Raw genomic sequence first — 25,884 nt, 5'->3', positions numbered from 1 at the left:
ATGCAATATTTGAACGGGACTGTGGCACATACTATATTTGATATACACGACCGTTCAAAAAATGTGGGGTCACTTAGAAATGTCCTTGTTTTTGAAAGAACATTTTTTTTTGTCCATCAAAATAACATCAAATTGATCAGAAATACAGTGCAGACATTGTTAATGTTGTATTTGAGAAACAGACGCCTCACAATCCTCAACTGGCAGCTTCATTAAATAGTACCCGCAAAACACCAGTCTCAACAGCAACAATGAAGTCCGACTCCGGGATGCTGGCCTTCTAGGCAGAGTTGCAAAGAAAAAGCCATATCTCAGAATGGCCAATAAAAATAAAAGATTAAGATGGGAAAAAGAACACAGACACTGTACAGAGGAACTCTGCCTAGAAGGCCAGCATACGGAGTTGCCTCTTCAGTGTTGACATTCAGACTGGTGTTTTGCGGGTACTATTTGATGAAGCTGCCAGTTGAGGACTTGTGAGGTGTCTGTTTCTCAAACTAGACACTCTAATGTACTTGTCCTCTTGCTCAGTTTTTCACTGGGGCCTCCCACTCCTCTTTCTATTCTGGTTAGAGACCGTTTGTTCTGTTCTGTGAAGGGAGTAGTGCACAGCGTTGTACGGGATCTTCAGTTTCTTGGAAATGTCTCACTTTGGAATAGCCTTCATTTCTCAGAACAAGAATAGACTGACGAGTTTCAGAAGAAAGTTATTTGTTTCTGGCCATTTTGAGTCTGTAATCGAACCCAGAAACGATGACGCTCCAGATACTCAACTAGTCTAAAAAAGGCCAGTTTTCAGTTGTGCTAACATAATTGCAAAAGTGTTTTCTAATGATCAATTAGTCTTGTGAAAAACTTGGATTAGCTAACACAACGTGCCATTGGAACACAGGAGTGATGGTTGCTGATAATGGGCCTCTGTATGCCTACGTAGATATTCCATAGAAAATATGCCATTTCCAGCTACAATAGTCATTTACAACATTAACAATATCTACACTGTATTTCTGATCAATTTGATGTTAATTTAAAGGACAAAAAAATAGATTTTCTTTCAAAAACAAGGACATTTCTAAGTGGGCCCAAACTTTTGAACGGTGGTGTACATGTTGTTCTCCAGGTACAGTACAGCAGTAACAGCATCCGAACACAGAGTACAGTACAATACTGACCTGGACATAAACATTGGTGTCATTGAAGGCCCTCTGTAGAGCATGGGTGAGTCCTTTAGACAGATTCTGCCTCACAATGATATCAAGCCTGTTCCTCCTCAACTGCATAGACAACACTGTGGAGGAAAACACATACATGAGGTGTGTCAGTCTTCTGGATGTGAAGGATGGGACATCCTTTGGAAGGAACCAGAGGACTTTTATTATGGTTGTAAAGATACTGTAACAACTCAAAGAAACAACACAGTGTATGTTAGTGAAAGGTTGTTCAAACTGAGCTGTAAACTGAGAGCCCATACCTGTTTTGACCCAGGTCTTCTCAGTGATGTTACATGGTTGACATTCCTCTTCAGCACTGATGGGAGGAGATTCAGTTGTGGTTGGTCCAGGGGTGGTTTCTGTGGTGGTGGTGGGGACAGTCAAAGTGGTGGTCGGTGCAGTGGTAGTTGTACTTGTAGTGGGAGCGTTTGTGGTAGTGGGAGCACTTGTGGTTGTCGTCGCCGTGGTGGGTGGGTCAGTTGTGGTTGTCATCAATGTAGTTTCTTGGAAGGTGGTCACTTCCTGTGTGGTCGTAGTGGTCCGGGGTATGGTCGTAACCGCCTCTGTGGTCAAAGCTGTCGTGGTCTGGGGTGTCACAGTTGTGGTGGTCACGGTCAGGGGCGTGACGGTCGTGGTGGTCACAGTCGTGAGCTGTAGACTGTCATTGGTCACAGTGTCTGGTGTTGGTTTGGTGTGTGCCGCTGTGGTGGATGGTATAGTGGTGTAGTTGTCAGCCCTTGCAGGTTTGGCGGTGTTCCATGTGTGAGTAGAGAAAGGACTAGTCACATTGTCTGGGAGGGTGGAGTCGCCCTCCCCCAAGGTGGCCAGAGAGGACACTGGGACTGTAGGTAAATCTGGGTTTGCAGGCAAACTGCTGACCGCCTCCTCTGCAATGAGACAACAAACAGCGTTTGAATGATGTCACATCAGGTAATTCATATCAGGTGAATAATGTCCCCATTTTGATGATGTCTCATACTGTGAGGATGATGTCAGACCGGGAGAGGCAGCAGGCACCGGGGAGGTAGACGATGGAGGGGGTGGGGCAGGATGATGTGGAACTGAGCTGGACCAAAATAAAATGAAATGGTGGATTTTGAGGGAATGAATGTGCAGAGCATGATGATGGATAAGGAAACCAAAGCTCTAGTCTGTAGACTTTAAACACAGTCAGGAGGCTGTACGTATGATATTTGGATTCTTCTATTAGATGGTGTGGATGACTGTTTGAACATGGGTCCTACCTGAGCTGGTGTTTGAGGTGCTGTTGGCTACAGGGGCTAACGACAAAGGGTCTGTTGTTCCTGCTGTTTGATTGTCATTGTTGATGGCTGAGGAGGCATTAGCTAGTACTGATGGTTGCACTGGGGCCTGTGGCTCTTGGTCTGAGCTAGCCAGCAGGGTCAGTACAGAGGAGAACCCTGGCTGCTCTCTGGTGCTCTCTGCTGTCGCCCCTGATGGGTCTGTGGGCACGGCTAGAGCGCCCAGGAGCCAATCCTTCACTGGCGTTGCCCTGGCAGAGAGGTTAGAGGGCACAGCTGGGTCCTGAGGCAGAGCTGCATGTCCTGATGACCCGTTGTAGTGCCCTTCATCTGAAAAACAAAGAGAGAGATGAGACTTAGGGAGGAACGCATTTATTCTCTATTTGACTCATCAATCCCAGAGGCCTGATGATGACGTCTTGACTGTCTCTCATGTTTCTCATCAACATCGGCTCAATCTATAACTACATCTTGAAAATATGAAATATTGTTATTCAAAACGAAGCCTGGCCATGCCCTCCTGTCAACAACATGAGGGAGGTAGAAACAGACTTCACACCAAGGAGCAGAACATGTGAGGACACAAACACTTCTTAGTCATCCAGGAGTATCATTATGAAACTGTGACAGTGGGAACATTAAGTTCCCACTGTCACAGGGTAGCCTAGTGGTTAGAGCGGCAGGGTAGCCTAGTGGTTAGAGCGTTGGACTAGTAACCGAAAGCTTGCAAGTTCAAATACCCGAGCTGACAAGGTACAAATCTGTCGTTCTGCCCCTGAACAAGGCAGTTAACCCACTGTTCCTAGGCCGTCATTGAAAATAATATTTTTTTCTTAACTGACTTGCCTAGTTATATAAAGGTTTAAAAATAAAAAATATATTTTTTAAGTAGGTCACTTATGTTTTGTTCAGGATAAGCATAGGGAATAGATTTAGATGTTAAGTACATATCTGGGACACACGTAAGCAGCTGCTGTGATTTAAAAACATATCTCAACCTACAAGTGAAAGCTATAGCTTGGGATTCTGTGCTGATACAGTGGTGGTGTTTTCAAAGGCCCCTTTCCCCAGTACAAGCGAACGATGAGGATTGGGCAGCTAACAGGGTTTATTGTCTTCTGGAAGGCAGCCGGTGAAATACTGGCAAATCTCCAGAGCGCATTTATACAGTACTTCCATTCTGAACTTCCCCCACATTCTCAACTTATTCATCAGAGGATTGTTTCATTTAAAAGGAAGGATTTCCAAATCAGGCGGGCTTTGTACAACCAGGCCTGTGCCTAAATTTCCCAGGATGCAATCCCTCTGTCTCCCATTAACTCTACCCACTGAACTGTTCAACTCAAACAATGGATCTACCAAGAACTAGCAGCAATTAATCCTATAAAAAGCTCTGATAAACCAATCATCAAAAGAACTCCATGAATATATATGACAATGAGTTTGCACATTTTTTATTGCCAACCCTACCAGTAGATATTCATTCTAAAATACCCTCTAAGATCAGAAGTGTAAGTGTGACAGCATTTGGTGTCTTCAAGACAGGACACACTGAAGACCTCTTCCGTATCTATCCTAACCCCCACAGAAAGCCACCTGCTCTGACAGGGTGCAACATATGGGGCCCTCCATCAGAAGCACTGAGAGTTCACTGCGAGGTATGAGCCATGGCAGTGGACAGCAATTGGGTTCATTTGACAACACGACTGCTCCAGCCATCCTGGGGTTCATGAAAAAGCTCTGCCCATTCAGAACACTGATCCGTTCGGGCAGGAAACATGGTGCATCACCATCCTAGGCGCAGGTGGTGAGGAGGGGGCGCTGGGGAAGTGTCCAAGTGAAATGAAACCCATTGAGACAATGTGGTGTGCTTTCCATGGAGTGACATCTTTCCAACAGGATGGACAGATACACACTTCCTGAAACTATTCATAGTGTCCATCTGTCTCGCTGGGTTAAATAGTGCATCTACAGTACAGAGTAAATAACCCTTCTACAGTGTTTTTCAGGAAGACTACAGGGCCCAAAGGAAACAATTAAATATTCACCTTAAATGCTGATTAGAGCAATTTATTCCACAAGCAAAACATAGGAAACGTGAATATGAAAAATGACAAAATATGTACCATATTGTATTGCATTTAGCGAAGCAACACCAATTTAAGACACATTTATTTTTCAACTAGTCTAAGGAGTATGTTTGGAAATGTTTTATCACAGTAATGTCCTCTGACTTGAAGATAAGGCAGATAAGGAAATGTCATCATAAAGTATGGACAGAGGGCATACAGCAGTGGCAGTATGGCTGGCAGATTTGAGCTCTGAGTTATATGAAAGTTCAGCTAATATTTCACTGTTTTGTTTGTCAAACACAACAGAATAACAGAAATGTCTTCCATTTACCCTGACCGGTACTGCACAGACACCTGCTAAGTGAGGTCACACTGCATCTCAGCATGCATCTGTAGACACAGCATAGCAACAACACTGCTTTCTAAGAGGTGTCGTTCCATCTATAGAGTCAATGGAATTATATTTACAGTAATTAAATAGTACTGTAATTAGTAGTCATGAAATATTACTAATCAGTAGAATATAAAATGTAAAAGCATTAAACCACATAGGCTACAGTGATTGAAAGACAGTGGCACTGTCTCCCAGGTAAGACATTACCAGAAATGAAGAGCTGAAGACAGACTTATAGGAGCACGGTATTACGTTATCACAGTAAACCCTTTCCATTTACTGCACGCTAACTCATATAAATGCAAAACTAAAAGTCAAACCAGAGCCTGAGCTTTGCACAGCTTACGATTAAGGAGGGTATTAAACATTTTTAGAGGGTTGAAAGAAGCCAATGACGTGACAGTGCTGCATACAGGCTGGTAAAGACAGCTGTAAAATAGATTCAGAACAAACAAAGTACCATATTCTGTTTCCTGTGTTGTTGGAGCCCAGGCTCTGTGTGTGACCTATATTGCAGTGGTCACACTCCTGGGTCCTGGGAGAATATGATGGACATACTCTGGCACTTCAGTTGTCACACACTTAAAGCCACAGTCTGCAATATTTCCTAAAGGTCATTTAATGATACATACATTGGTAGTACCCTAAATATTTTTGAAGATTTTTTATAAAAGCATTAGTACAACTGAATTATCATAACACAAAGAATAATAATAATTAGCCTAGTTAAACCACAAAGTAACAAAGTGTGGTGTTAATGCATACCATTGGAGGACTAAACAAGGTAACTAGCACATTGCAAGTGAAGGATGCTTTCCCAATGTGATAAATAAAACTTGGTTGTGATGGCACTGATGCAGAAGGTTAGCAGCTCATCTGTGCAGGCATTACTGGGTCCCATGTGACTAGATAAGACAGTCATGTGACCATTTCTCTGGCTCGGGGTAGGTCAGGCAGTCTAGCAAAAACAAAGCGAGAGTGTGACATTCTGAGCCACAACAATTTTAATATTGGCCACATAAGGACATGCGCAGAGAGTGGAAAATTATGTAGTTGACAATCTGGGCATATTGTGGTGAGGCAGGCAGTGACCAAGAATCCTCTCTGTAAGGGGCACTGAGGAGGCTCTTTGGTCTTTCTGCTGCATGCCTTTGATTTGAAGAAGAAAGACAGTCATGTGATGTTGCTGGGGGAGCTCTAGTCTAGCACTGGAGCTCATGAAAAGCAACACAGAAAGGGGACACAGCAAATACCATTACATCACCCTGAATCCACTTTGGCAAACAAACAAACACTGATCCTGCCATGCTCACTTTCCACAACAAACCTGATGGCTTGCGTGACAGTGATAATGAATAACAACAATGGATGGAGCATGGATTTCAACAGGCCTTGTTTATTTTGTATTCTGTCAGGCTCAGTTTGGCTATGTAGCCTTCTCTTCTGGTAAGCATCACAGCTACCAGGGACTGAAATATTGAGTTTTCTAAGCTCCTGCAAGGGAGAGCATGTGAGATTTTCACCTCAGTGCATCCTAAGAAACACCTTATGATGCACTTGCATTTGCCGCGAAGCAGCAGCTTAAAGTCCCAGGGGTGCAGCAGGTAATCACAACCATATTAAAAGTAGATGAGCGTCTTGCTTTTCCAGCACCACCCTCCAAAAGAGCAGTGAGAAGATGTATTTGTCATATCTGAGGAGTCGAAACTGACCTCAGGGGACCAGAAGTAAGACCTAAGCACTGGGAAAGTTTGTTTCACTCTGCATTAGTTGTTGTTGAATTGTTCTCTGTAGCCTACTGATCCAGAGACAGACAATATCATGTCTCATGTGAGCAAGTTAAACATACAAGACCAACACTAAAAGCTCAATGTATTAGAAGCAGCGTATGGCCTTTTGGCAAAACAAGATACTGACATGATTGACCTTAATTACAATTAGTGCAGGGCATATGCCTTAAAGATCATTCAAAAATATATACTTTGTCAACATTTTCATAAAGAAATGTACATAATTCAACAGAAAATGCAAGTGTACATTTGACTTGTATACAGTAGCCCTAAAACCAAAATTGTAATTATCAGAATATTTTTTCAATCCATTTCTAATAGCTTCTTTCAAATGCAGATGGCGTGTGAGGAATTCACAGTTGTCACTACGATCAACTGGCACTAAGGTTAAAAAGAATTTAGGACACAGTCAGTCACCTGACCTTGTGTTAAACGCATGCACACACACACACTCGCGGGCATGTATACAAATTGTATTTTTTGTATTCTACACCCCCCCCCCCCATTTCGATCTTGTCTCATCACTGCAACTCCCCAACAAGCTCGGGAGGCGAAGGTCGCGTCATGCGTCCTCTGAAACATAGTGACGCCTCTAGCACTGCGATACAATGCCTTAGACCTCTGCGCCACTCGGGAGACCCTACAAATTTTATTTTTTATGATGAATTCATATCGACTCAAGCGGCCAAACAGTAAATCACGAAGCCCCTAGCTATAGTCTATCCCAGGGAAGCGTGAGCACTTCGATTGATAGACTTTGAACATAAAAGTATGCATTGATTTTTTTATTTAATAAATGCCAAAACTGCTGCACAAACCAATGTGACTCCACAGGTCCAATAACGAACCACTGGCCATGCTTTTTGCCCTTTCTCGTCCCCTGCTGTGGCTCAAAGCTGTTTCATAAGCTACTGTAGCGGGAGATTTGCAGGTGCATATGGCGTGAGCACAGAAGCCATTTCATTATCGTCTCGGGAATCAGAAGCATTCATCTGATAGAGGTCACCCATGATCCTGTGAGTCTCATAGGAAACACATTTGTTAAATGGCTCTTATGGTCAGTGTCACTGATTCCATGGAATATAGTATTCATTAGATGAGCTAAAAGGCCAGAACTCACTTGGCTCTCCTTTCCCATTACATAATAGACAGTCATACAGTGATAAGCATCTTTGCAGCTCTCCGCAGGTTGAGGATACAAGTGGCTTCTAAACGGACACTAAAGCTGCAAACTAAAATGTAAATGGGGTTGTTCCAGACAGGTTTAGTTTGCGTTAGCGTCAAGGTATCCAGCACTATTGCAAAGCCCTCTAATTAAGTTGTGCCAAATAAATAACTACACACAGCTACTGTAAGGTAGTGCTGAAATGAATGAAAGCAGTTATTTCTCCCTCATAGCCTGGTTCCTCTCTAGGTTTCATCCTAGGTTCTGGCTTATCTAGGGAGTTTTTCCTAGCCACTGCGCTTCTACACCTGCATTCCTTGCTGTTTGGGGTTTTAGGCCGGGTTTCTGTACAGCCATTTGTGACATCAGCTGATGTAAGAAGGGCTTTATAAATACATTTGATTGATTGATTGATTATGTTTGTCTGTTCCTGTTTCAGTATCTTTCAGTTTGATCTCCTGGTCTGCTCAGGTCTACAATGAGGCCAGACAGCCAGCCCTTCTCTTTGTGTTTTTCTCTTCAGTCAGTACTGAGGCCTCCCAGGCCAACACAAATTGAACAACTGCTGCTACACAGCAGGCAGCAACTATCAAGGCCGTCACACAGCAGTCACTGTGAGCGATGACGAAAGGGCGTTCTAATACATTGTGAGTTCAGAACTGCTCAAGGAGACGGAGACATAAATCCATCTGGATATTCGTAATTTAATCTTAAGAAGATTGATTACATTTTCATGAAAGACTTACTGTAAAATCCCTGTTACCTAATGTGTTGGTTTGGGGTCAACGTTATTCCCTGATGACAGAAATTACATTTGTAAAAAATAGCGTTTTGATGGACAATTTCCAGGGACATTAAGCTTGTCATACAGTTTTGAGAAACTTTTATGTCCCTATGATAGAATTACAGTGTTAAAAAGGGAACATAAACACACAGTTACTGGACTATGCAGCAGAGTAGTAGGCATCTACAGGGTTTCCCAAACTCTGTCCTGGGGCCTCACATGGGTGCACGTTTTGGTTTTTCAAGCTTGATTATTTGAATCAGCTGTGTAGTACTAGGGCAAAAACCAAGGCCCCAGGACCAAGTTTGGAAAACACACACACACACATAGTATAATATACTAACATGCATTACATATGCATACAGTATAATGTACTGTGCATATAAAATGAAGTATTCTGCATCAAGGTGTTAGCACATCATTTTCAAAAAAATAAACAAACTGTGTTTCAAACACTGTCCTGTTCAGATCAATAGATAACCTCCCCCAAAGATCAGGAATAAATAAGTACTAAATAAATAAGTACTATACCTAAATCGGGATTAGAAATCAAATTAGCCAACAAGCTCATCCTACCCACATGCTTTATAGAGGCTTTCCATGCATAATGTATTAATGTAAAAGGGAAATATCTATTTAAGATCTAGCAATGCATAATTAACTTCCACAGCACATGCAATCGCCCTAATGAAGCACAGAAGAGTGTGTGGGGAAAGGTGCTGTACAGGCCATGTTTTGGCCACTCTCTTAAAAGAGTTCCCAAGCAACCCAAATGTTAATATTTGATTGCGGCATAATCCTAATTGTTGGCATCTTATTATGGGATTGTATAAGGGGCTAACAAACAGGACATAACAAAGGGGCCCACATTTTCACACCATCCTTTGAGCAGCAAATTCTTTATAAACGATACGAAGAAGAAATCCAACTGGAGCAGCATGCATAAAATACAGAAACACTGAAAGCCATTATCAGCAGAATGGGAATCCTGGTTAGCATAATTGATCAGTAATTGAAGACAGATTCATTATTATTGGGCATTCATTGCCTTGTGACCAGCAGCAGCTGTGGTCATAATTAGTGATAAATAAATACACTGGCTTTTCATCTGAATACAACCTACTTAACCAGTAGCATACTCTATGAGCACACCAGAATGCAGCAGCCTGTTCCAATACCAGTTTGCTGCTCTTTTCTCCACACCAATGTTGATTTTGCATGTCGTGACCACAGCTTGGAAAGCCTGGTTAAAGAAATGTGTATTTGTGTGTAATTGGTAGAAAAATATTGGACATAAAATGGAGCACAAAATAGTGTTTTCTTGCTAATTAAAGGGTATAGGCCTAGGCATGCATTTTACTCTACCTCAAACATGTCTGTTGTTTGCTGTTGAGCAGTGTGAAATCTTTTCTGCCATAATTTACAAGGAGAAGCATTTCATTTGCATGCACTATTCAAATCACACAGCATTTCAATCTTACACTATTGTCTAAAAGCAGACCAAATTGTAGTTTGTACTGGTTATTCATATGCTATAGGGCTGGCTATATATTTCCCTGTCAGAAAACAATTAATGTTAGGCAGATCGGTTCCCATGGCAACACAGCATATTTGGCTCCATGTTGACTTAATGCAACAGCTCTGTGGGCTCATTAAAGACAAAACACCTCATCCTCACATCCACAAGTGGATCTGGCCCATGCCCACAGCCAAATGGCAAGGTATTCAAATATGGTTTCATGAATGGAGGAAAAGAGGGATATAATAGCAATCTGAGAGGATTTGAAAATATAAAGGCTAATGCAGGCCTATGGCTGAATCACAATATGTTTTTCCTACTTGAATGTAGAAAAAAAATACACATTGGAAAGCTAAAATGAGGTGAAAACTGCTACCCATGGTCAAATTATAGGCTTAAGCCTTTTAAACACCAGGTCCAAGGCAGAAAAGAAAACATATCTCATTAGTGGCATTTTGCTTCGTATGACAACATAATCCATTATTTAAAAATGATGACACGTTATTTCAAGAAGGTAAGTGACCTCCACAAATGCTGCCATCACTGTCGATCAAATAAGCAAGAAGCGTAATTATAATTGTCGTCGTTGCAGTCTTGACTGCTGAACATAGGCCACTCCAGGCACAAAGGCCACACCAGCGATTCTCTTCCTTCGAAAAACACAAGAGGCTGGGAGGCCACATTACAAAATCAACAATTATATTGATTTAGCATGTCTAATTGTCTGAATGTGTTTGCTTAAAGCAAAAATAGGCGCAATCAGATTATTGTGCGTAATATTTTAGAATGTCCCCTCCACATATACTACATTGCAAATTGCGAAATCCAGTGGTCTCCTAAGAATCTTGATTGTTGTAATAAATCACAATTTCCTATTTTGACAAAAATAACCAGAAGATCTGCTACTTTCTCCACGGTCATTATCCGCGTATGTGCACCGATGGTCATAATATAAGGACAGGGTACGAAGAGTTCCACCAGAAAAGTGCAACCAATTTGAGATATTTATATAATTACAATCCCCATCCACCCGCAGGTCATATACAGCCTAACATCTCGATGAAGACCAATTAGTTAGTCCTACCAAGCAAGACAAATACTACTCGAACAGGTTGTCAACAAACCAAATAATAAGTCTTACCATCAGCAGCTAGGACAGACTGCATTAAAAGCAAAACCATTCCAACTGATAAAATATATTTAGTCCACATTCGATCCAGTCCCAATGTCTTTCCGTTTTTCTGGAAACATAAGGTGGCTCCCATTCCCACACCTATCCATTCAATCGAGCCAATCGCGGGAGCATTGTTTATTCCGCTGACAATTAAATCATCGAGGCTGTTATGTACATGTTTTGAAGCCATTTGTTTATCCTTGATACATCTAACAGTCTTAATATTGACAAATACATTTGATAAATCCTTCACTGCGGACGATGTTCTCCGAAAGCCTCTCCCCGAGGTTGACAGAAAGCGGCAGCATTGAACCTTGTGTGTGATGCGTCTGGAGGTAACAGTCCATGCACCACGTCGACCTGCTAGCGCGTAATAAGCTATTATCTACGAACAATCTAAGATGCACTCATAACCATAAAAGTACATTTAATGATTCGGACGGAAAACGGCTCCCGTTCAACACGCAGAAGTGATCAATTATGCTACCTTGTTGGAATATTTACAAGTCGAACCCGTCATTTCATTAGAAAAAATATCACGTCGCGGCGTGACGCGAGAGTTGACTGCAATCTCCTCACGGTAACAGACGACCTCTTGTGGGTATAGACGGCAAACCTAAACCGACCCAAAAAAGTTCCTATTTTAATTTACCGTAATTCGATTACCAATTTGATTTGCATAAATATCTGTAAATGTATATTGAGCGTCAAAGGACAGCTTCACCAGCTGGGGCCAGGGTTAGCCAATGGCATCGCATACATTAGTGCTGAGATATTGAGATCAGGGTTGAGAACAGCATTACATAAATTACATGTCATTTTAAAAAAACATTCTGGTTTCGAAATGGCAGCCTACATTAACGTCTGCTACCATTCGGAACACTCCAGGCATCAGCTGAGGAACGTTGTCAAGTAAATCAAATGTGATGTGTGTAGCCTACCCTATGCACATTTTCAGTAAGTTAAAATATCGGTACTGCACTTCTACTTTGCTTGCACTGGGTGGTGCTAATAGCATCAACAACTTAATGTATTGTACTACTCATAAAATACAAGTCACAAACAAGAAGGGTGAAGCAATATTTTTTTTATTGAAAGTGAATTTTTACAATAGTACACCATCAATTCTTAAATTTGACACTCCAACAGTCACTAGGAAAACCCGCTTTTTGTGACAAAGTAAATAAGGCTTGGTCACATTGAAATCACTGAGAACTAGAGAGAAATACGACCGCAAACTGTAAGAGACATTACATCCAAAATAATAAATTTTCCCAGTTCTCATATTATATTGCACAGTGCAGTTGCTACATGGCAAACTAGTGTAGCATAAAACCAAAAGCATATTAAAATAAAGCCACAGAAACTACACAATAAAACAGTTAACACTTCCAATTTAGCAATAAAGTCTATATGCTGTGTTTACTACGTGTATTACCCTATCACTTGAAGTGTAATACAACTTATACTAACAGGTGAAATAACTGCAAACAAGATCCAAAGCAATCAAACCAAGTGGAAAGGATTGAAGATTAATGCAGTGGCATATTGGACAATACAAATACCCTGAATTAATTATAATAGCATGACACAACATAATACATTAGTTGCAGTATAGACTTAAAAAGTGACAACTTTGGACCTAATCTGTGTGTATGTGGGTTGTTAAAGCAAATACCAACAAGTGATCAATCAAAACAGATGCTGCTATATGGATGTTTATCATATACAGAATAGAAATAGCTGTAGCCATCAAAAAATGCAACAAAAACATTGTCATGTCTGCAAAGCCCCCAAAAATTCAACTCCACAAATACATTCACAGTGTATGTAAAGCTTTGCATTTGTCATGTTCAATAAAAAAGAGACAAAACTGTGTTGAGTGTTATATGTATAAAATATTCCCTGACTAAGAATAATTGTCTTTTTATGTTCTGTAGAAAAGCTATATAGATTCAGACCATATGGTTAAGGTTGAGCATTGGGATTGCGTGACCTGAAGATAACAGCCAGCACCCAGAAGAGCTCCTCAGAAAGGAGAATGCATTGTGTTTGTCAGCTCTACTAAATTGTACACTTGAGTCCAAAAGCAGAGTGCTTTCTCACTTCGTAACAAATGTGAGAAACATGAGGATTTGAACAGGCTGCAGAAGTCCTGATAAAACATGAGGCTGCATAATCCTAACATCCTACCACTCTGGTGCGAAATACTCCGCTCTGTTGAGGAGCATCCATATTTCACTCTACTGCCACACTTGACTCTGCAGGAGAGGGACTGGCTAGGGGCCATGGAGTTATCAACCAACAGTTCTCTTGACCAAAATTTGAAAAGGCACTAGTTGTAGACACTGTCAGAGTGAGAAAAATGCTATTTGTGTGTCTGGAGTTGGGGGGCTAGTGAGTAAACATATTCAATCTTTCACAGTACACAATGTATTGAAAGACTACAAAAGGGCTAGAAAGATTAGAAAATATAATCTGTCATCATTTGACAGTTGCCCTTGTTTGGATTAATGAGTTATGACAGAAAATGTTTTAATAATTCACACCCATCTGCCTCAAATCGATCCATTATGAATAGATAAGAATCATCTATAGAAAATCTTTCACAATTCACTTTAGATACAAAAAAAATAATTCATAGTCTTAATTAAAATAGATGGCTAGAAAAATCCATATTAGTGAAGCACTTCATTGACCACGGCAATTTCATGAAAACTGTGTGGGATTTTGCCACAACCCAAACCTGATGAGCTTTTTGAAAGTTTAACAAGTGCTTACTGATGCATTTCATAACAAATATTACACACGTGAAGGCATCTCTACAACCCAATGTAAAGGTGGGGACCAAATAGAGGTGTTGTAGTAAATATATCTGCATGGTAATATAGAACTGTCAATCAATAATGTGAATCATCTTTGGGCTTTTCAGGATGTTAACAGATCAATAACTAAAATCGATAAGCAAAATTGTCAACACAACTACTGTATGCAATGATGAACCCAACCTATGATTAAAAATATAAAATACTGATGCTATATGCACACAAAAACAACAAAAAAACACTTAATTCCATTACTTGTAATACAGTAGTTCCAATCACACTTCAAACATCAAAGCAAATATAGAGGCACTAACAAGTCTTTGTGCCAGTCACTATACTCAAATAAAACCCACTTCTAGTATATGGTAATTAGAACTATACAAAAGTAAGAATGCATAGTAAGAACTAAGATAATCCCCTAAATTCACAGCTATTTTGAAGTGGTAATCAGTACATAGCAGCTCATCTATGATGCATTCAAGATATATGATATAACTTGCCCAAAATGCTTAAAACAAACCTTTTTAAAATATATTTTTTCTCAATATATTCCATCTTCATGACTCCAGTATACTTGAAGACAACAGGGAAAGAAAGAGTAGCTACCTTGCTTGGGGTGAATTACAGTCTTTGGTGCTGAAAAAGCATTTTCATTTGTAAGTAAGAAAAAACAAAAACCTAATTCACACACTAGCAATTAAAAACAATTCACACAAAATGATATTTCCTCCCTGACAGAATGTATAAAATAAGCAGTTGACACATTAACAAACCTCAACAAATGGAACAATAAAATAAAGTAGAAGTCTAATGCGGAAATTGCACTTAACCAATACACCTTGTCAAGCACTACATAGTCCAGCAATGATACACTAGGTTAATAGACGGTATATCAAAACACTACAGTTTTCTGAAGATATATGAGATCATACAAAGAATCAACCAACTATTTGCATGTTTGTTTATAGTCAATGCCATGCCCCACATCGGTATTACGCTAAGAAAAAGGCTGTAAATACAATAACGCAGAAAACCAGCGGCTATATGTAGATTGTATTGCAGTTCCAATAAACAGTGTCAATACTGTTAGTAATTAAGTACTTAGTGACTAGAAATTGATGATCAAATGTTAAATAATTCACCTTTTGTTTGTACATTAGTTCATTCAGGAAAAGTCCAAAACAAAATAAACATTTGCCTAAAGCATAAAATAAGCTTAAAGCTGCAATGTATCTTTTTGGGCTACCGGACAAAATTCACATATATAGAAATGTGTGTTCTAGATCTGTCCTTCTCATTGAAAGCAAGTCTAAGAATCAGTAGCTATGTGCGCTATTTCTATGCTTCCCATTCTTAAGTTTAGTTTTTGTACACCAGCTTCAAACAGCTAAAAATACAATATTTTTGGTTATGGAAAATATATTTCACAGCGGTTTAGATGGTACAATGATTCTATACTCTATACTTGCTTGTTTTGTCACAAACTGAAATTTGCCGAACCATTAGAATTTTTGCAACCAGGAAATGGCAGAGTGATTTCTGCATAGTGAATCTTTACCCCCAAAATACAATGAGCCCAAATAAGTATTACTTATTTGATTATCTGATAGGCAAAAGCATGAGTGAAAATAATCAGATATTCAAGTGCTGCAGTCCAGTACATGATACATCTATAAACGCCAGAAGTAACATTAACAACCTCAGATATTGAAGGCACTAGTAGGTGTGGGAACAGGTTACGATGTAGTAAGTCTCACAGTACACAGGAGTGACATCTAACTGTCAACAACTTTATTTTTCCCATGCGAAGGCATGCAGCGTGTGGAACAACCTTTTCAGACCACTGACGGTACACACTGAAAACAACTAGGTCATTAGGGAACACCTTTACGCCACAAAGAACCAACGGAGACATTTGTCCTAGCACTGGAGACTGGGATGGCTTAACGAGTGATGTGACTAGCACACATGCTAGGTAGAAGGCAATATAGAAAAAGGGGGAGAAACAGGGCTGAGAACAATGTGTACCGTGAGACTGTACTGTGAGACTTACGCTCCAAATGACACTGTAGCACAAAAGTGCAAAAACCCATTAAAAGTGAGAATTTCTTAATCGTTGATTCATTCTTTTTTCAATATTTTTTTCCCCCAGGTTTAAATCCTATCATCATCAACCAACATGATTTGTTGAAGCCTGGAGGAGGGGGGGGTTCTTTCTCTGTCATAACTTGAGAGATGACGGATGAAGGCCTTGGTTAACGTTGTCACTTCTGGCTGCCCTTGCTGGCCTATGGCCCTGGGCGGCTGGTGCTCAGAGGTAAGGGTACTGGTTGAGTTTGGTGGGGCTGAGGGGGAAGCCTGTATAGGCTGGCGAGGCGATGTAGGAGTGTGGGGGAAAGAGGGGCCCAAACTGGCCCTGGTGGTGGATGGTGGGTGAGGGCAGCAGGCGGTGGTTGATGCCCATGGTCACCTGGTGGACAATGCTGCCAGGGTGGGAGATGCCGAAGGCGGGTTGTAGGACGGGCCGCTGGGCGCAGGGCGAGGCCAGGAGGTGGGCGACGGGCGCAGAGGGAGGATAGGAGAGCAGGGTGGTCTGGGGGTGAGGCCCCGAGTTGTGGGTGGGGGTGAAAGCGTGGCCGTGTACCGTGGGAGGGATGTAAGCGTGCGGCCGCCGATGCAGCCCATAATTTCCGTTCCATTCCTTGTGGCAGGAGCTGTATTGCTGGACCTGAGGCTGGCCAAGGAGAGGGAAAAACCTTTACACACCACTACAAACTAAGTCGCTCTAGATAAGAGCATTTGCTAAAATACTCAAATGTAAACAAAGTCAAATTACATGTAGAATTAGATTTGAATGACCAAAACCTGGAAGAGGAAGGGGGACTGACCTGGCCGAAGCCCAGGGGCTGCTGCTGGAATGTGGTCATCTTCTGTTGCTGCCGGGGGTGGTGGTGGTTCAGTCGTCCAGGGGCACAGCGCCTTTTGGACTGGCATGAGGATTCGAAGACTGCAAGAGAAACAAGAAAGGTCTCTCAGATTGAGATAAGATGTGTCTTTCAAAATGACAGGGTAACAAGACCAATAAGGACCCACAGGAAACAAGAGCATGCCTTGCTAAAACAAACAGACAGAGAGCGAGAGCTAGAGATGCACTTTGGCTGATAGAAAGGCTCTTTGTACTAAGCTAACATATGGAATTGATTTCAGATAGTCATACCAAGGATCATTTAGCAACTAGATTTGGAATTTTAGGGCCCCTTTAGGTATAAAAAATATATATAAAACAATTATTTGATGAAACACTGAATTTGGACTTAATGTTATTATGTACATGTTGGTGAGATTCTCACCTTTCCATAGAGGGGTCATACCGTAGGCAAAACCATTCGGACACTACATACGTTTTTGTGAGAAGAAAGATTTTCGGGATGTCTCATGGTCTGACAAACACCACTGTAGCTGTCACCTTTCACTGCAGATGTGGAAGGCCGATATGGTGGATTGAGACGTAGCCCATTCAAAAATACCTGATCAAGTTTAAGAGCGTTGGGTCAGTAACCAGAAGGTCGCTGGTTTGAATCCTTAGCTGGCAAGGTGAAAAAATCTGCAGTTCTGCCCTTGAGCAAGGCAGTGAACCCCCAACAACTGTTCCCCGGGCGCCGATGTTGTGGAAAGTCGATTAAAGCAGCACCCCCGCACCGCTCTGGTTCAGAGGGGTTGGGTTAAATATCGAAGACATTTCAGTTGAAAGCATTCAGTTTTACAACCGACTAGGCGTCCCTTCATTTCAGGATTAATATGCCACTTACAAATGTTGGCACTAATATATGTCCCATATCAGATCCAATCCCATTTAGTGGACAGTCCTTTGCTGTGTATAGCTAGGTTACCTTCAGTATAAATCACAAGTTACAGTACACATCCCATAGCCTGATTTGCAGTGCATATAAAAGCCTGTACACCTCAAAAGCAAACCTACATGATGTGCTGTAAATGAACACTCAAGAACATCTGACAGTGCAGATGGACAGTTGAGGTTAATCATGTCTGGATTGTAGCATTGCCACAGTGCTTTATGGTTGCGATAATGCTTACAACATGAATTAGCTGGTCTAACTCAAGAGTCTACCGAATTACCTTCTTTAGCATCCAAAACACATGAAAACACACCAAGATGAACTGGGGAAGAAATAGATATCCATGAGAATCGGAGAAAAAGAGGAACAGCAGATCAAATCAGAAGTGTTCATTCAGCAGCAACTAGCTATCAGCACAGCCACAGAGACAGGCTGCCCAGTGCAAGTTACCCATGTTCACCTGTGATAGCCTCTCTGACCAACTAAGGAGTGGTAGCTGCCTGCCACGCCCATGTGACCTGCAAGGCAGACATCAGCACAGGTGACAGACTCTCCCTAATTTCTTCAGACTGACACACATCATTCAGACATCAACAGGCTCACAAAGCACCCTCTTTCCTACAGAGAACACTTCCAACCAGGCCTGTATGTTATACAAAACTGAAACAAAAGATTACAATGTATAGGCCTATTCTTACTGTTAATACTAAACCAATTTTGACATGTAATGCTGTGAATAGAAACTGACCCGTTCGGTCTGTGTGCAGGTCCATGTTGTTGTTGTTCAGCACCACCTTCAAAGGTGGCACCACCATGGTTCTCACAGGGGGATTGCTGGGCTCCTTCTGGGGGGCCATGCCACTCGTCCTCATGCTCAGAGATTGATGGCTGTGGTTGCCTAGGTAGCGGCTCTCCAGGTAGGGGCTCTGGCTCCGGCTGGAGTCCGAGGCAGGGGAACCGTCTACCGTCTCACAGCCACTCTCATGACCATCATCCTCAGACATGCTGAAAACAGACAAAAGCTATCAATAACAGAACTAAATGTCCATGTTTGCTACTGATGATCAAGACTGTGGCCGCTCACGCAAGTTTTAAAAAGATGTTAACGTTTAAACATGCAGTTTGGCAGTACCTGTTGGGCCTCTTACAGGGGGACGGGCTGGACTGCACCGAGGCAGAGGAGCTGGTGCTCAGGGTGCTGTCTGGGCTGCTGAGGGAACACACCCTCTCCATATTCAGAGAGCTCTTACACGCCTCGCAGTCAGGGCTGCCTTTGAACCGGCAAGAGGAACCCTCCTCTCCGTCCGTGTCACTGCTGATGACGCTGATGGTGGGGCTGGGCAGGTCGTCGATGACCACAGACTCTCGCTGCTGGTGGGACATGTCTATCCTCTCATCCTCCACTGCCTTACAGCAGCTCACCTCCTCCTCATGTCGTCTTTCCTGCTGAACCTCCACCTCAGGCCTCTCCCCGCGGGAACCATCTCCTCCTCCTCCTGTGTGACTAACACGGTCGGCCATCTTTGGAGAGCGGCACATTGAGATTTGGATGTTGCCATTGTTGTGGGAGTAGTGCATGCTGCTAATATGAAGTAAAAGTAGTGAAGTTGTTCGTCAGTACATTTTAACACTATTGTTTATGTAAGAACAACATTATCTGCGATTTGGTAGAACATTCACTTTAAAGCTTTAAAGGGATACTTCAGGATTTTGGCAATGAGGCTCTATCTACGTCCTCAGAGTCAAATAATCTCGTGGATACCATTGTCTCTGCATGCGGTTTGAAGGAAGTTGCTAACTTAGCGTTAGCAGATACCCATAGACTTAGTCATTGCACTAACGCTAGTTACCAATTGCACAATGACTGGAAGTTAGTTAGAAACTACCACCAACTTCCTTCATACTGAACAGGCATAACAATGGTATCCATAAGTTCAGCTGAAGTAAATAAAGGGCATCCTTGCCAAAATCCCGAAGTATCCCTTTAAAGCTGCAATATGTAACTTGGGCGACCCGACCAAATTCACATAGAAATGTGAGTTAAGCGCTGTTATGCTCAGTGAAAGTAAGTCTAAGAAGCAGTAGATCTGCTCGATATGCGCCATTTCTATGCTTCCATTAAGTTTTGTTTTGCGTCTTTTACTTTTGGTATTGTACACCAGCTTCAAAACAATCATTTTTGGTTATATATTTTACAGTGTTTTAGATGGTACAATGACCTACACACTATACTTGCTTATTTTGTCACAAAATGAAATTAGGCCAACTAATACAATTTTTGCAACCAAGAAATGACAGAGCGATTTCTGCAAAGTGCACCTTTAACCAGGTGACAAATAAACTGAGTAGGTTTTGATTTGAGTAAAATCTATAATTTATCAAACCAGGCACAAAGAACTAAGGTTAATTCAACAGCATTGATTTGCCATAGACCCTGTACGTGACTGGAGCGTGGAGGAGAAACATTGGGCAAACATAGTGCTTCTCACCGGCTCTGACTGGGCCGGTTCCTATTGTTGGCGTGCGGCTGTGGCCACACCACGTGTGCAATGCCAATGTTGATTGGTTGTGGACCAGACATGGCCATTTGGTTGGTTAGAAGAGGCTGCATCATGTTGCTGTAATGGTTGCTGTGTTGCCGAACTTTCCTTTAAAAAAGGCAAAACATGATACAGGTTTTATCTCCACAATGTGAAGGGGCCAGTGAAGTACGTGTTAAAAAGTATCTTCTCTTGTGAACCAACTCACCCCCAGTCACTGAGCCTCTGTGGGCCACCCGCAGTATCAGAAGCCATAGTGGTGGGAGGGGGAGCCACTTGCTGCCAGGCTGGTATTAGGATCTGCTGGTTTCTACTTGACCACGGTTGCTGCAAAGGACAAAGACAGAAATCATTAGTGGACCATAAACCTTTAAGACTAAGTGAGGGAAACACCAAACCCCTTAAATAACCTAACTTGAATTTGACCTCTTTGACCAGTGTGGAGACAAGCATCGGACTCCTGTATTGTATACAAGTGTCACTAATGTGAGCCAGTGTCTCACCTGTGCTATGACTCCGGGTCGCATGTGTAAAGGCTGTATGGGAGGGGCTTGGGTCACCATCGGTATTGTGTTTTCCATCCTAACTGTATATCCTGGCTGGTTTGGATTACCTTAAAAACATAAGCACACTAGCATAAGATCGGAGAATGGTCACTGTAAACCCAGCAATGACTTTGTATCTGTCATGAAATTACTAGGCGCTAATTTGAAAAGCTCTTCACCTTGTATGGCTGGGGGGCAGAGGATGAGGGCTGGCTGAAAGGAGTCATTACATCCAAACTGACTGGTTCCTGTCTGCAGCATCCCAGGATGCATCACAGAGGGAGCAGATTGCGTCAAAGCCTGTATAGAGGTGGGAGAGATTATTTTCATTATTTTAAAACATTGGTGACCAACTTTTTATTTTGTCATTTATTTTTCAGAGGGGAGTAACAGGTACAAAAACAATCAAATAAAGGAATTAAAAATACATCCAACTCAGACATGGATTGTGTATGTGAATGGCAAGACAAAAGATTTAAGTTACTTTGAATGGGGTATGGTAGTAGGTGCCAGGCACACCAGTTTGTCAAGAACTGCAACGTGACTGAGTTTTTCACACAGTTTCCGGTGTGTATAAACAATGCTCCATCACCCAAAGGACATACAGCCAACTTAACAACTGTAGGAAGCATTGGAGTCAACATGGGACAGCCTACCTGTGGAACACTTTCGACGAATTGAGGCTGTTCCGAGGGCAAAAGGGGGTGGATGCAACTCAATATGAGGAACGTTTTCTTAATGTTTCATACACTCAGTGTATATGGAAGTAGTGCCTAAAAATCTGTTACAATACAACGTGTTTCTATGGGCTAAAAGCAGTATGGCCAAAGTCAATGTTCCATAAAATATTTTTTTATACCTAAAGGGGTCCTAAAATTAAAAATCAAATAGCTAATTGATCCTTGGGATGACCATGTTAAAACAATTCCATATGTTAGCTTAATTGATTTGAGCGTTCTATTAAAGTTTTTCGCAATGGTTTTATCTAAAGAAGTGACTAAATCTACTCCCAAATATTTCAAATGGGAAATTGGGATTCCATAAGTAGTCCTCCATCGGGTTCTTGAGGCAGTATGAGATGAAGTGATCAGTAGATTTGAGAGAAATGTAATTATTTCCTTCGGTTGAGGAATTGCCCGTGCCAGATTTTCCATGGATAATAAGAATAGCAGAGGCTAAATTGGATCGCCTTGTCTGCTGCTTCTAGTTATTCTGAACAGAGCAGATATTGCCTGTTATAACTATGACTGAGGAATTGGCATATAGTATTTTAAATAATATTCATGAAATTGGAGTCACTTCCCATATGTTCCAAGACAGACCAGAGATATGACCACTCTAGTCTATCAAAAGCTGTTTCCTGAATGGAGAGATAATATAGCCCAAGGAGCTGTTGTTTCTCATGAAGCATATAAGATATGTAATAGTCGACAGAGGTGTAGTCGACAGAGCATAAAGGCTTTAACAAACCCACTTTGTTCCGTCTCGGGACGACAACATTTTGAAATACAGTTTAATATCTGCGTTTATCAAAGATAGGGGGTGATAATGAGAACACTGGGTGGCATCCTTAAAATGTTGTAATAAAAAGTGAAATTGCTGTGTTCACATCTCTCCCAAATTAACCTTTGAATGGTGTACATTTCTTTATAGAAGCAGGAGAATCTTTGATTAAGTTGGGTACTGATAGAGCAACTATTGAATCTGAAAAGGGAATTACTATCAGTCAATTGATAACTACTGCATAGCTTTTTGGTCAGTAAACGATTGGGACGACTACCACGGAAGTAGTGGTTGAGTTTTACTCGATGGATGGCAAATTATGCTCTCCATCTGATCAATAAATTGGATATAGTAATAGCTACCTGGTCCAAAAAGATTAATTCAACCCAGATGCAAATGCAGTTGCATTCTTTTTTATAAAACCTTTCGTGGCATTTTAGGACATTCTGAAATGTTAAGTTGGCAGTAGTAAGCGTGGTGGTCAGACTCGTATGTCTAATTTAAATTTTCTTGATGAAAGAAAATAGGTGTAGATAGTATGACATCGATTAGTGAGAATGACTTATGCCTGTTCGAGTAGAAAGTGTACTGTTTTGCTTCAGGATTACCAGGCATCAATGAGGTTGTAATCAGAGTTTATGCTAGAGAGCCTTGGTTGCATGTGGATTGGACTTTGGAGTTGGTCTTATTAGATTTGTCACGCATGTCCAAAATGGCATTCATGTCTGTCCCAATACCCAGATGGAATTCAGTTAATTCTAACAATACGCTGTTCAGAGAATCAAAAAACATAGGATCATACAAATTTGTAGTACACACATTAATAAAGGCTATTTTTCTTTCCATTATGGATACAATTAAAGAAAGTGATTCTGCCTTCTTGGTCTTTGCCATTACTCAATCATGGCAATTGCGTTACTAATGTATCATTACGATTACACCTTTAGTTTTACTTGGGGCAGATGAAAAAGCAGCGAGTTTGAAAATGGTTCTCTATTCTCTTTTTGGAGCAGGTGTGTTTCTTGGAGCATTGCTATAATAAAATGGTTTCCTGCTAGGATATCAAGACAGCTGAAAAGTTTAATAGGTGAGTTTAGGCTTTTCAAATAACAAGAGAATAGCTAGCGTTGCCATCGTTTTTCAGCATTTACTTCAGACAATGAATAGTGAGAGCTAGCAGTGCCATTAAAATTATGTAAATATTATGCAATGGCCTTAATATTCCTGTAGGTGGAAACATTGGGTCCAGTAAGAAGTTTATGTACCACAGCCATAAATGTAACATCATAGATTTCCAGTGTTCATTAATGCAGACAATATGTGAAGCTTCTTGTGATTGTGCTTAAACCTGTTTGGGGTATGGGGCAGCATTTTCACTTTTGGATAAATTGCGTGCCTAAACTGAACTGCATCCTACTCTGTCCCAGAACCTAATATATGCATATTATTATTAGTATTGGATAGAAAACACTCTGAAGTTTCTAAATCGTCCTGCCTACCCGAGAGGTTAATAGATTACCTGAGAGCGAACTGATCCCATCTTACTGAAGGCCATCGGCAGTCCAGCTGAGTTGGTTGAGGATCTGGGGAACAGGGCTTTGTTGCGGTTGAGTGTGTTGTACGTGTTGGGCCGTGATTGACAGGCATCCATGATTTGGAAACATGATTGAACACTGGAGAGAAGAAAGAGAACGTGTGAGATGAAGAATCAAGCAGAGGGTATTCAAGATGAAACATTGTGGCCTACTTCCTACTTCTGATCTGTGACCATCTGTAATCATAGTTTGTAGTTCACCACTTCTTTGTAGTGGATGTAAGAGCTTTTGTTGGTTAGACTTACTGATTGCTGTGGGGGAAGTCGAGGAGGTGCTGCATGGTGACAAACGGATGGTTGAGGGCATCGGAGGGAGCAATCCTCTTCTCGGCATCAATTAGCAACATGGTCTTCAGTAGGCCCACATACTCCCTCCGGTCGGCCTTCTCCGCCAACGAGTCACTGCCCTTCATGTTCAGCACCAGATTCACCTGAGGCGGCAGGACAAAATCAACATCCAGCTACTCTATTAAAATCCACTGGTGTTCACTACAGTGTCATATGATAAGTTTTCATGAATAATTTACTTGTATGCAATTTCGTACTTTGCTTAAATGTGTCACATCGTTTAATTAAAGTTCTGTACTCACATGTGCCATGTCATCTAGACTGCTAAAGATGTACTTCCTGGCCTCTTTGGATTTCATCCCAGTCTCAGTTTCATGTTCCCCTGTCAGCTACAGAAACAGGAAATGGGAGTCTTCAAAATTCAGACATGCATTCTCTAGCATTCTGCCTAGCGTACTCAGAACTGGGTGTGCTTATGGTATATGATGTCAATGTTCAGTAATCACACAGTGTCAGTGCGCGTTACCTTCAGTCTCCAGGGAGCATAAGGCGAGTCAGACTCTTTGCAGAAGAAGCGGGGAGTCTTGGTCCCCACGTTCAGCAGTTGCTCCCCTGGCAACCCTTGTGTCTGAGATATGTAGCGAATCTGTGGAGGAGACAAAGAGGAAGAAAATATTGTGATTACAACATTAACATAATTATCTTGCGTGTCAGACCTACTCCTATATATTTACAAAGGAATTAGCAACATTAAGTCATTTCCATTAGCCATGACTAGAATACAGTATATACAGTGTACATATAAAGTGGGTGAAACAGTATAATAATGTTCACAAAGTGACCAGTGTTCAATGACTATGTACAATGGCAACAGTCGAAGTTGCAGGGTAGAGTACTGGGTGGTAGCCGGCTAGAACAGTGACTAAGGTTTAGGGCAGGGTACTGGGCGGAGGTAGGCTAGTGGTGACTAACAGTCTGATGGCCTGGAGATAGAAGTCTTTTCTCAGTCTCTCGGTCCCAGCTTTGATGCACCTGTACGGTCTCCGCATTCTAGATGGTAGCGGGGTGAACAAGCTGTGGCTCGGGTGGCTGAGGTCCTTGATATGTTGACTGAGCGCCACTTACACAGGCCTACTTGTGCTCCAAATTTGCCATGGCAACCTTAATACAAAAACATGTTGCTTATCTGGTAACTTGGTGATTTAATTATTTCTTATTCAAACAATTTCATTGCTGCCCATGAGATCATTACTCAAATTATTTTTCAAACAGCAATAGACCTGACTTTGATGTTTTGACACTTGATCTGCCATGGGAGCAGTGACACAGACAACATGACAGATATAGCTGGCATCTGTTAG

The 25,884-nt window shown here is 41.6% G+C and overlaps 2 protein-coding genes across 3 annotated transcripts in view; both read right to left on the bottom strand.

Moving 5' to 3' along the window:
* The window catches only part of LOC115134022 (UPF0606 protein KIAA1549L-like), a 50,532-nt gene extending 38,655 nt beyond the window's left edge, over positions 1-11,877 (bottom strand). Inside the window, exons 1-4 of the mRNA XM_065022391.1 lie at positions 11,339-11,877; positions 2,456-2,803; positions 1,472-2,098; positions 1,173-1,288 (exon numbers count right to left, since the gene is read on the bottom strand). Coding sequence (XP_064878463.1) covers positions 1,173-1,288; positions 1,472-2,098; positions 2,456-2,803; positions 11,339-11,561 — 1,314 coding nt within the window. The 5' untranslated portion in view covers positions 11,562-11,877. The remainder of the gene's footprint in view (positions 1-1,172; positions 1,289-1,471; positions 2,099-2,455; positions 2,804-11,338) is intronic.
* Positions 11,878-12,443: 566 nt separating this feature from the next.
* The window catches only part of LOC115134021 (homeodomain-interacting protein kinase 3-like), a 49,479-nt gene continuing 36,038 nt past the window's right edge, over positions 12,444-25,884 (bottom strand). The window contains exons 4-15 of one of the 2 annotated variants that reach the window (XM_029667543.2): positions 25,050-25,169; positions 24,826-24,912; positions 24,482-24,666; positions 24,161-24,314; positions 21,318-21,438; positions 21,097-21,206; positions 20,802-20,920; positions 20,543-20,701; positions 19,186-19,635; positions 18,802-19,058; positions 17,085-17,203; positions 12,444-16,930 (exon numbers count right to left, since the gene is read on the bottom strand). In XM_029667543.2, coding sequence (XP_029523403.1) covers positions 16,508-16,930; positions 17,085-17,203; positions 18,802-19,058; positions 19,186-19,635; positions 20,543-20,701; positions 20,802-20,920; positions 21,097-21,206; positions 21,318-21,438; positions 24,161-24,314; positions 24,482-24,666; positions 24,826-24,912; positions 25,050-25,169 — 2,304 coding nt within the window. In that variant the 3' untranslated portion in view covers positions 12,444-16,507. The remainder of the gene's footprint in view (positions 16,931-17,084; positions 17,204-18,801; positions 19,059-19,185; positions 19,636-20,542; positions 20,702-20,801; positions 20,921-21,096; positions 21,207-21,317; positions 21,439-24,160; positions 24,315-24,481; positions 24,667-24,825; positions 24,913-25,049; positions 25,170-25,884) is intronic. The other variant, XM_029667546.2, reaches the window with a different exon arrangement.

The sequence above is a fragment of the Oncorhynchus nerka genome, linkage group LG9a (assembly GCF_034236695.1).
Source record: "Oncorhynchus nerka isolate Pitt River linkage group LG9a, Oner_Uvic_2.0, whole genome shotgun sequence".
NCBI lineage: Eukaryota > Metazoa > Chordata > Actinopteri > Salmoniformes > Salmonidae > Oncorhynchus > Oncorhynchus nerka.
The sequence above is the reverse complement of the archived record's forward strand: the minus strand, read 5'-3'. Positions and strand labels throughout refer to the sequence as shown.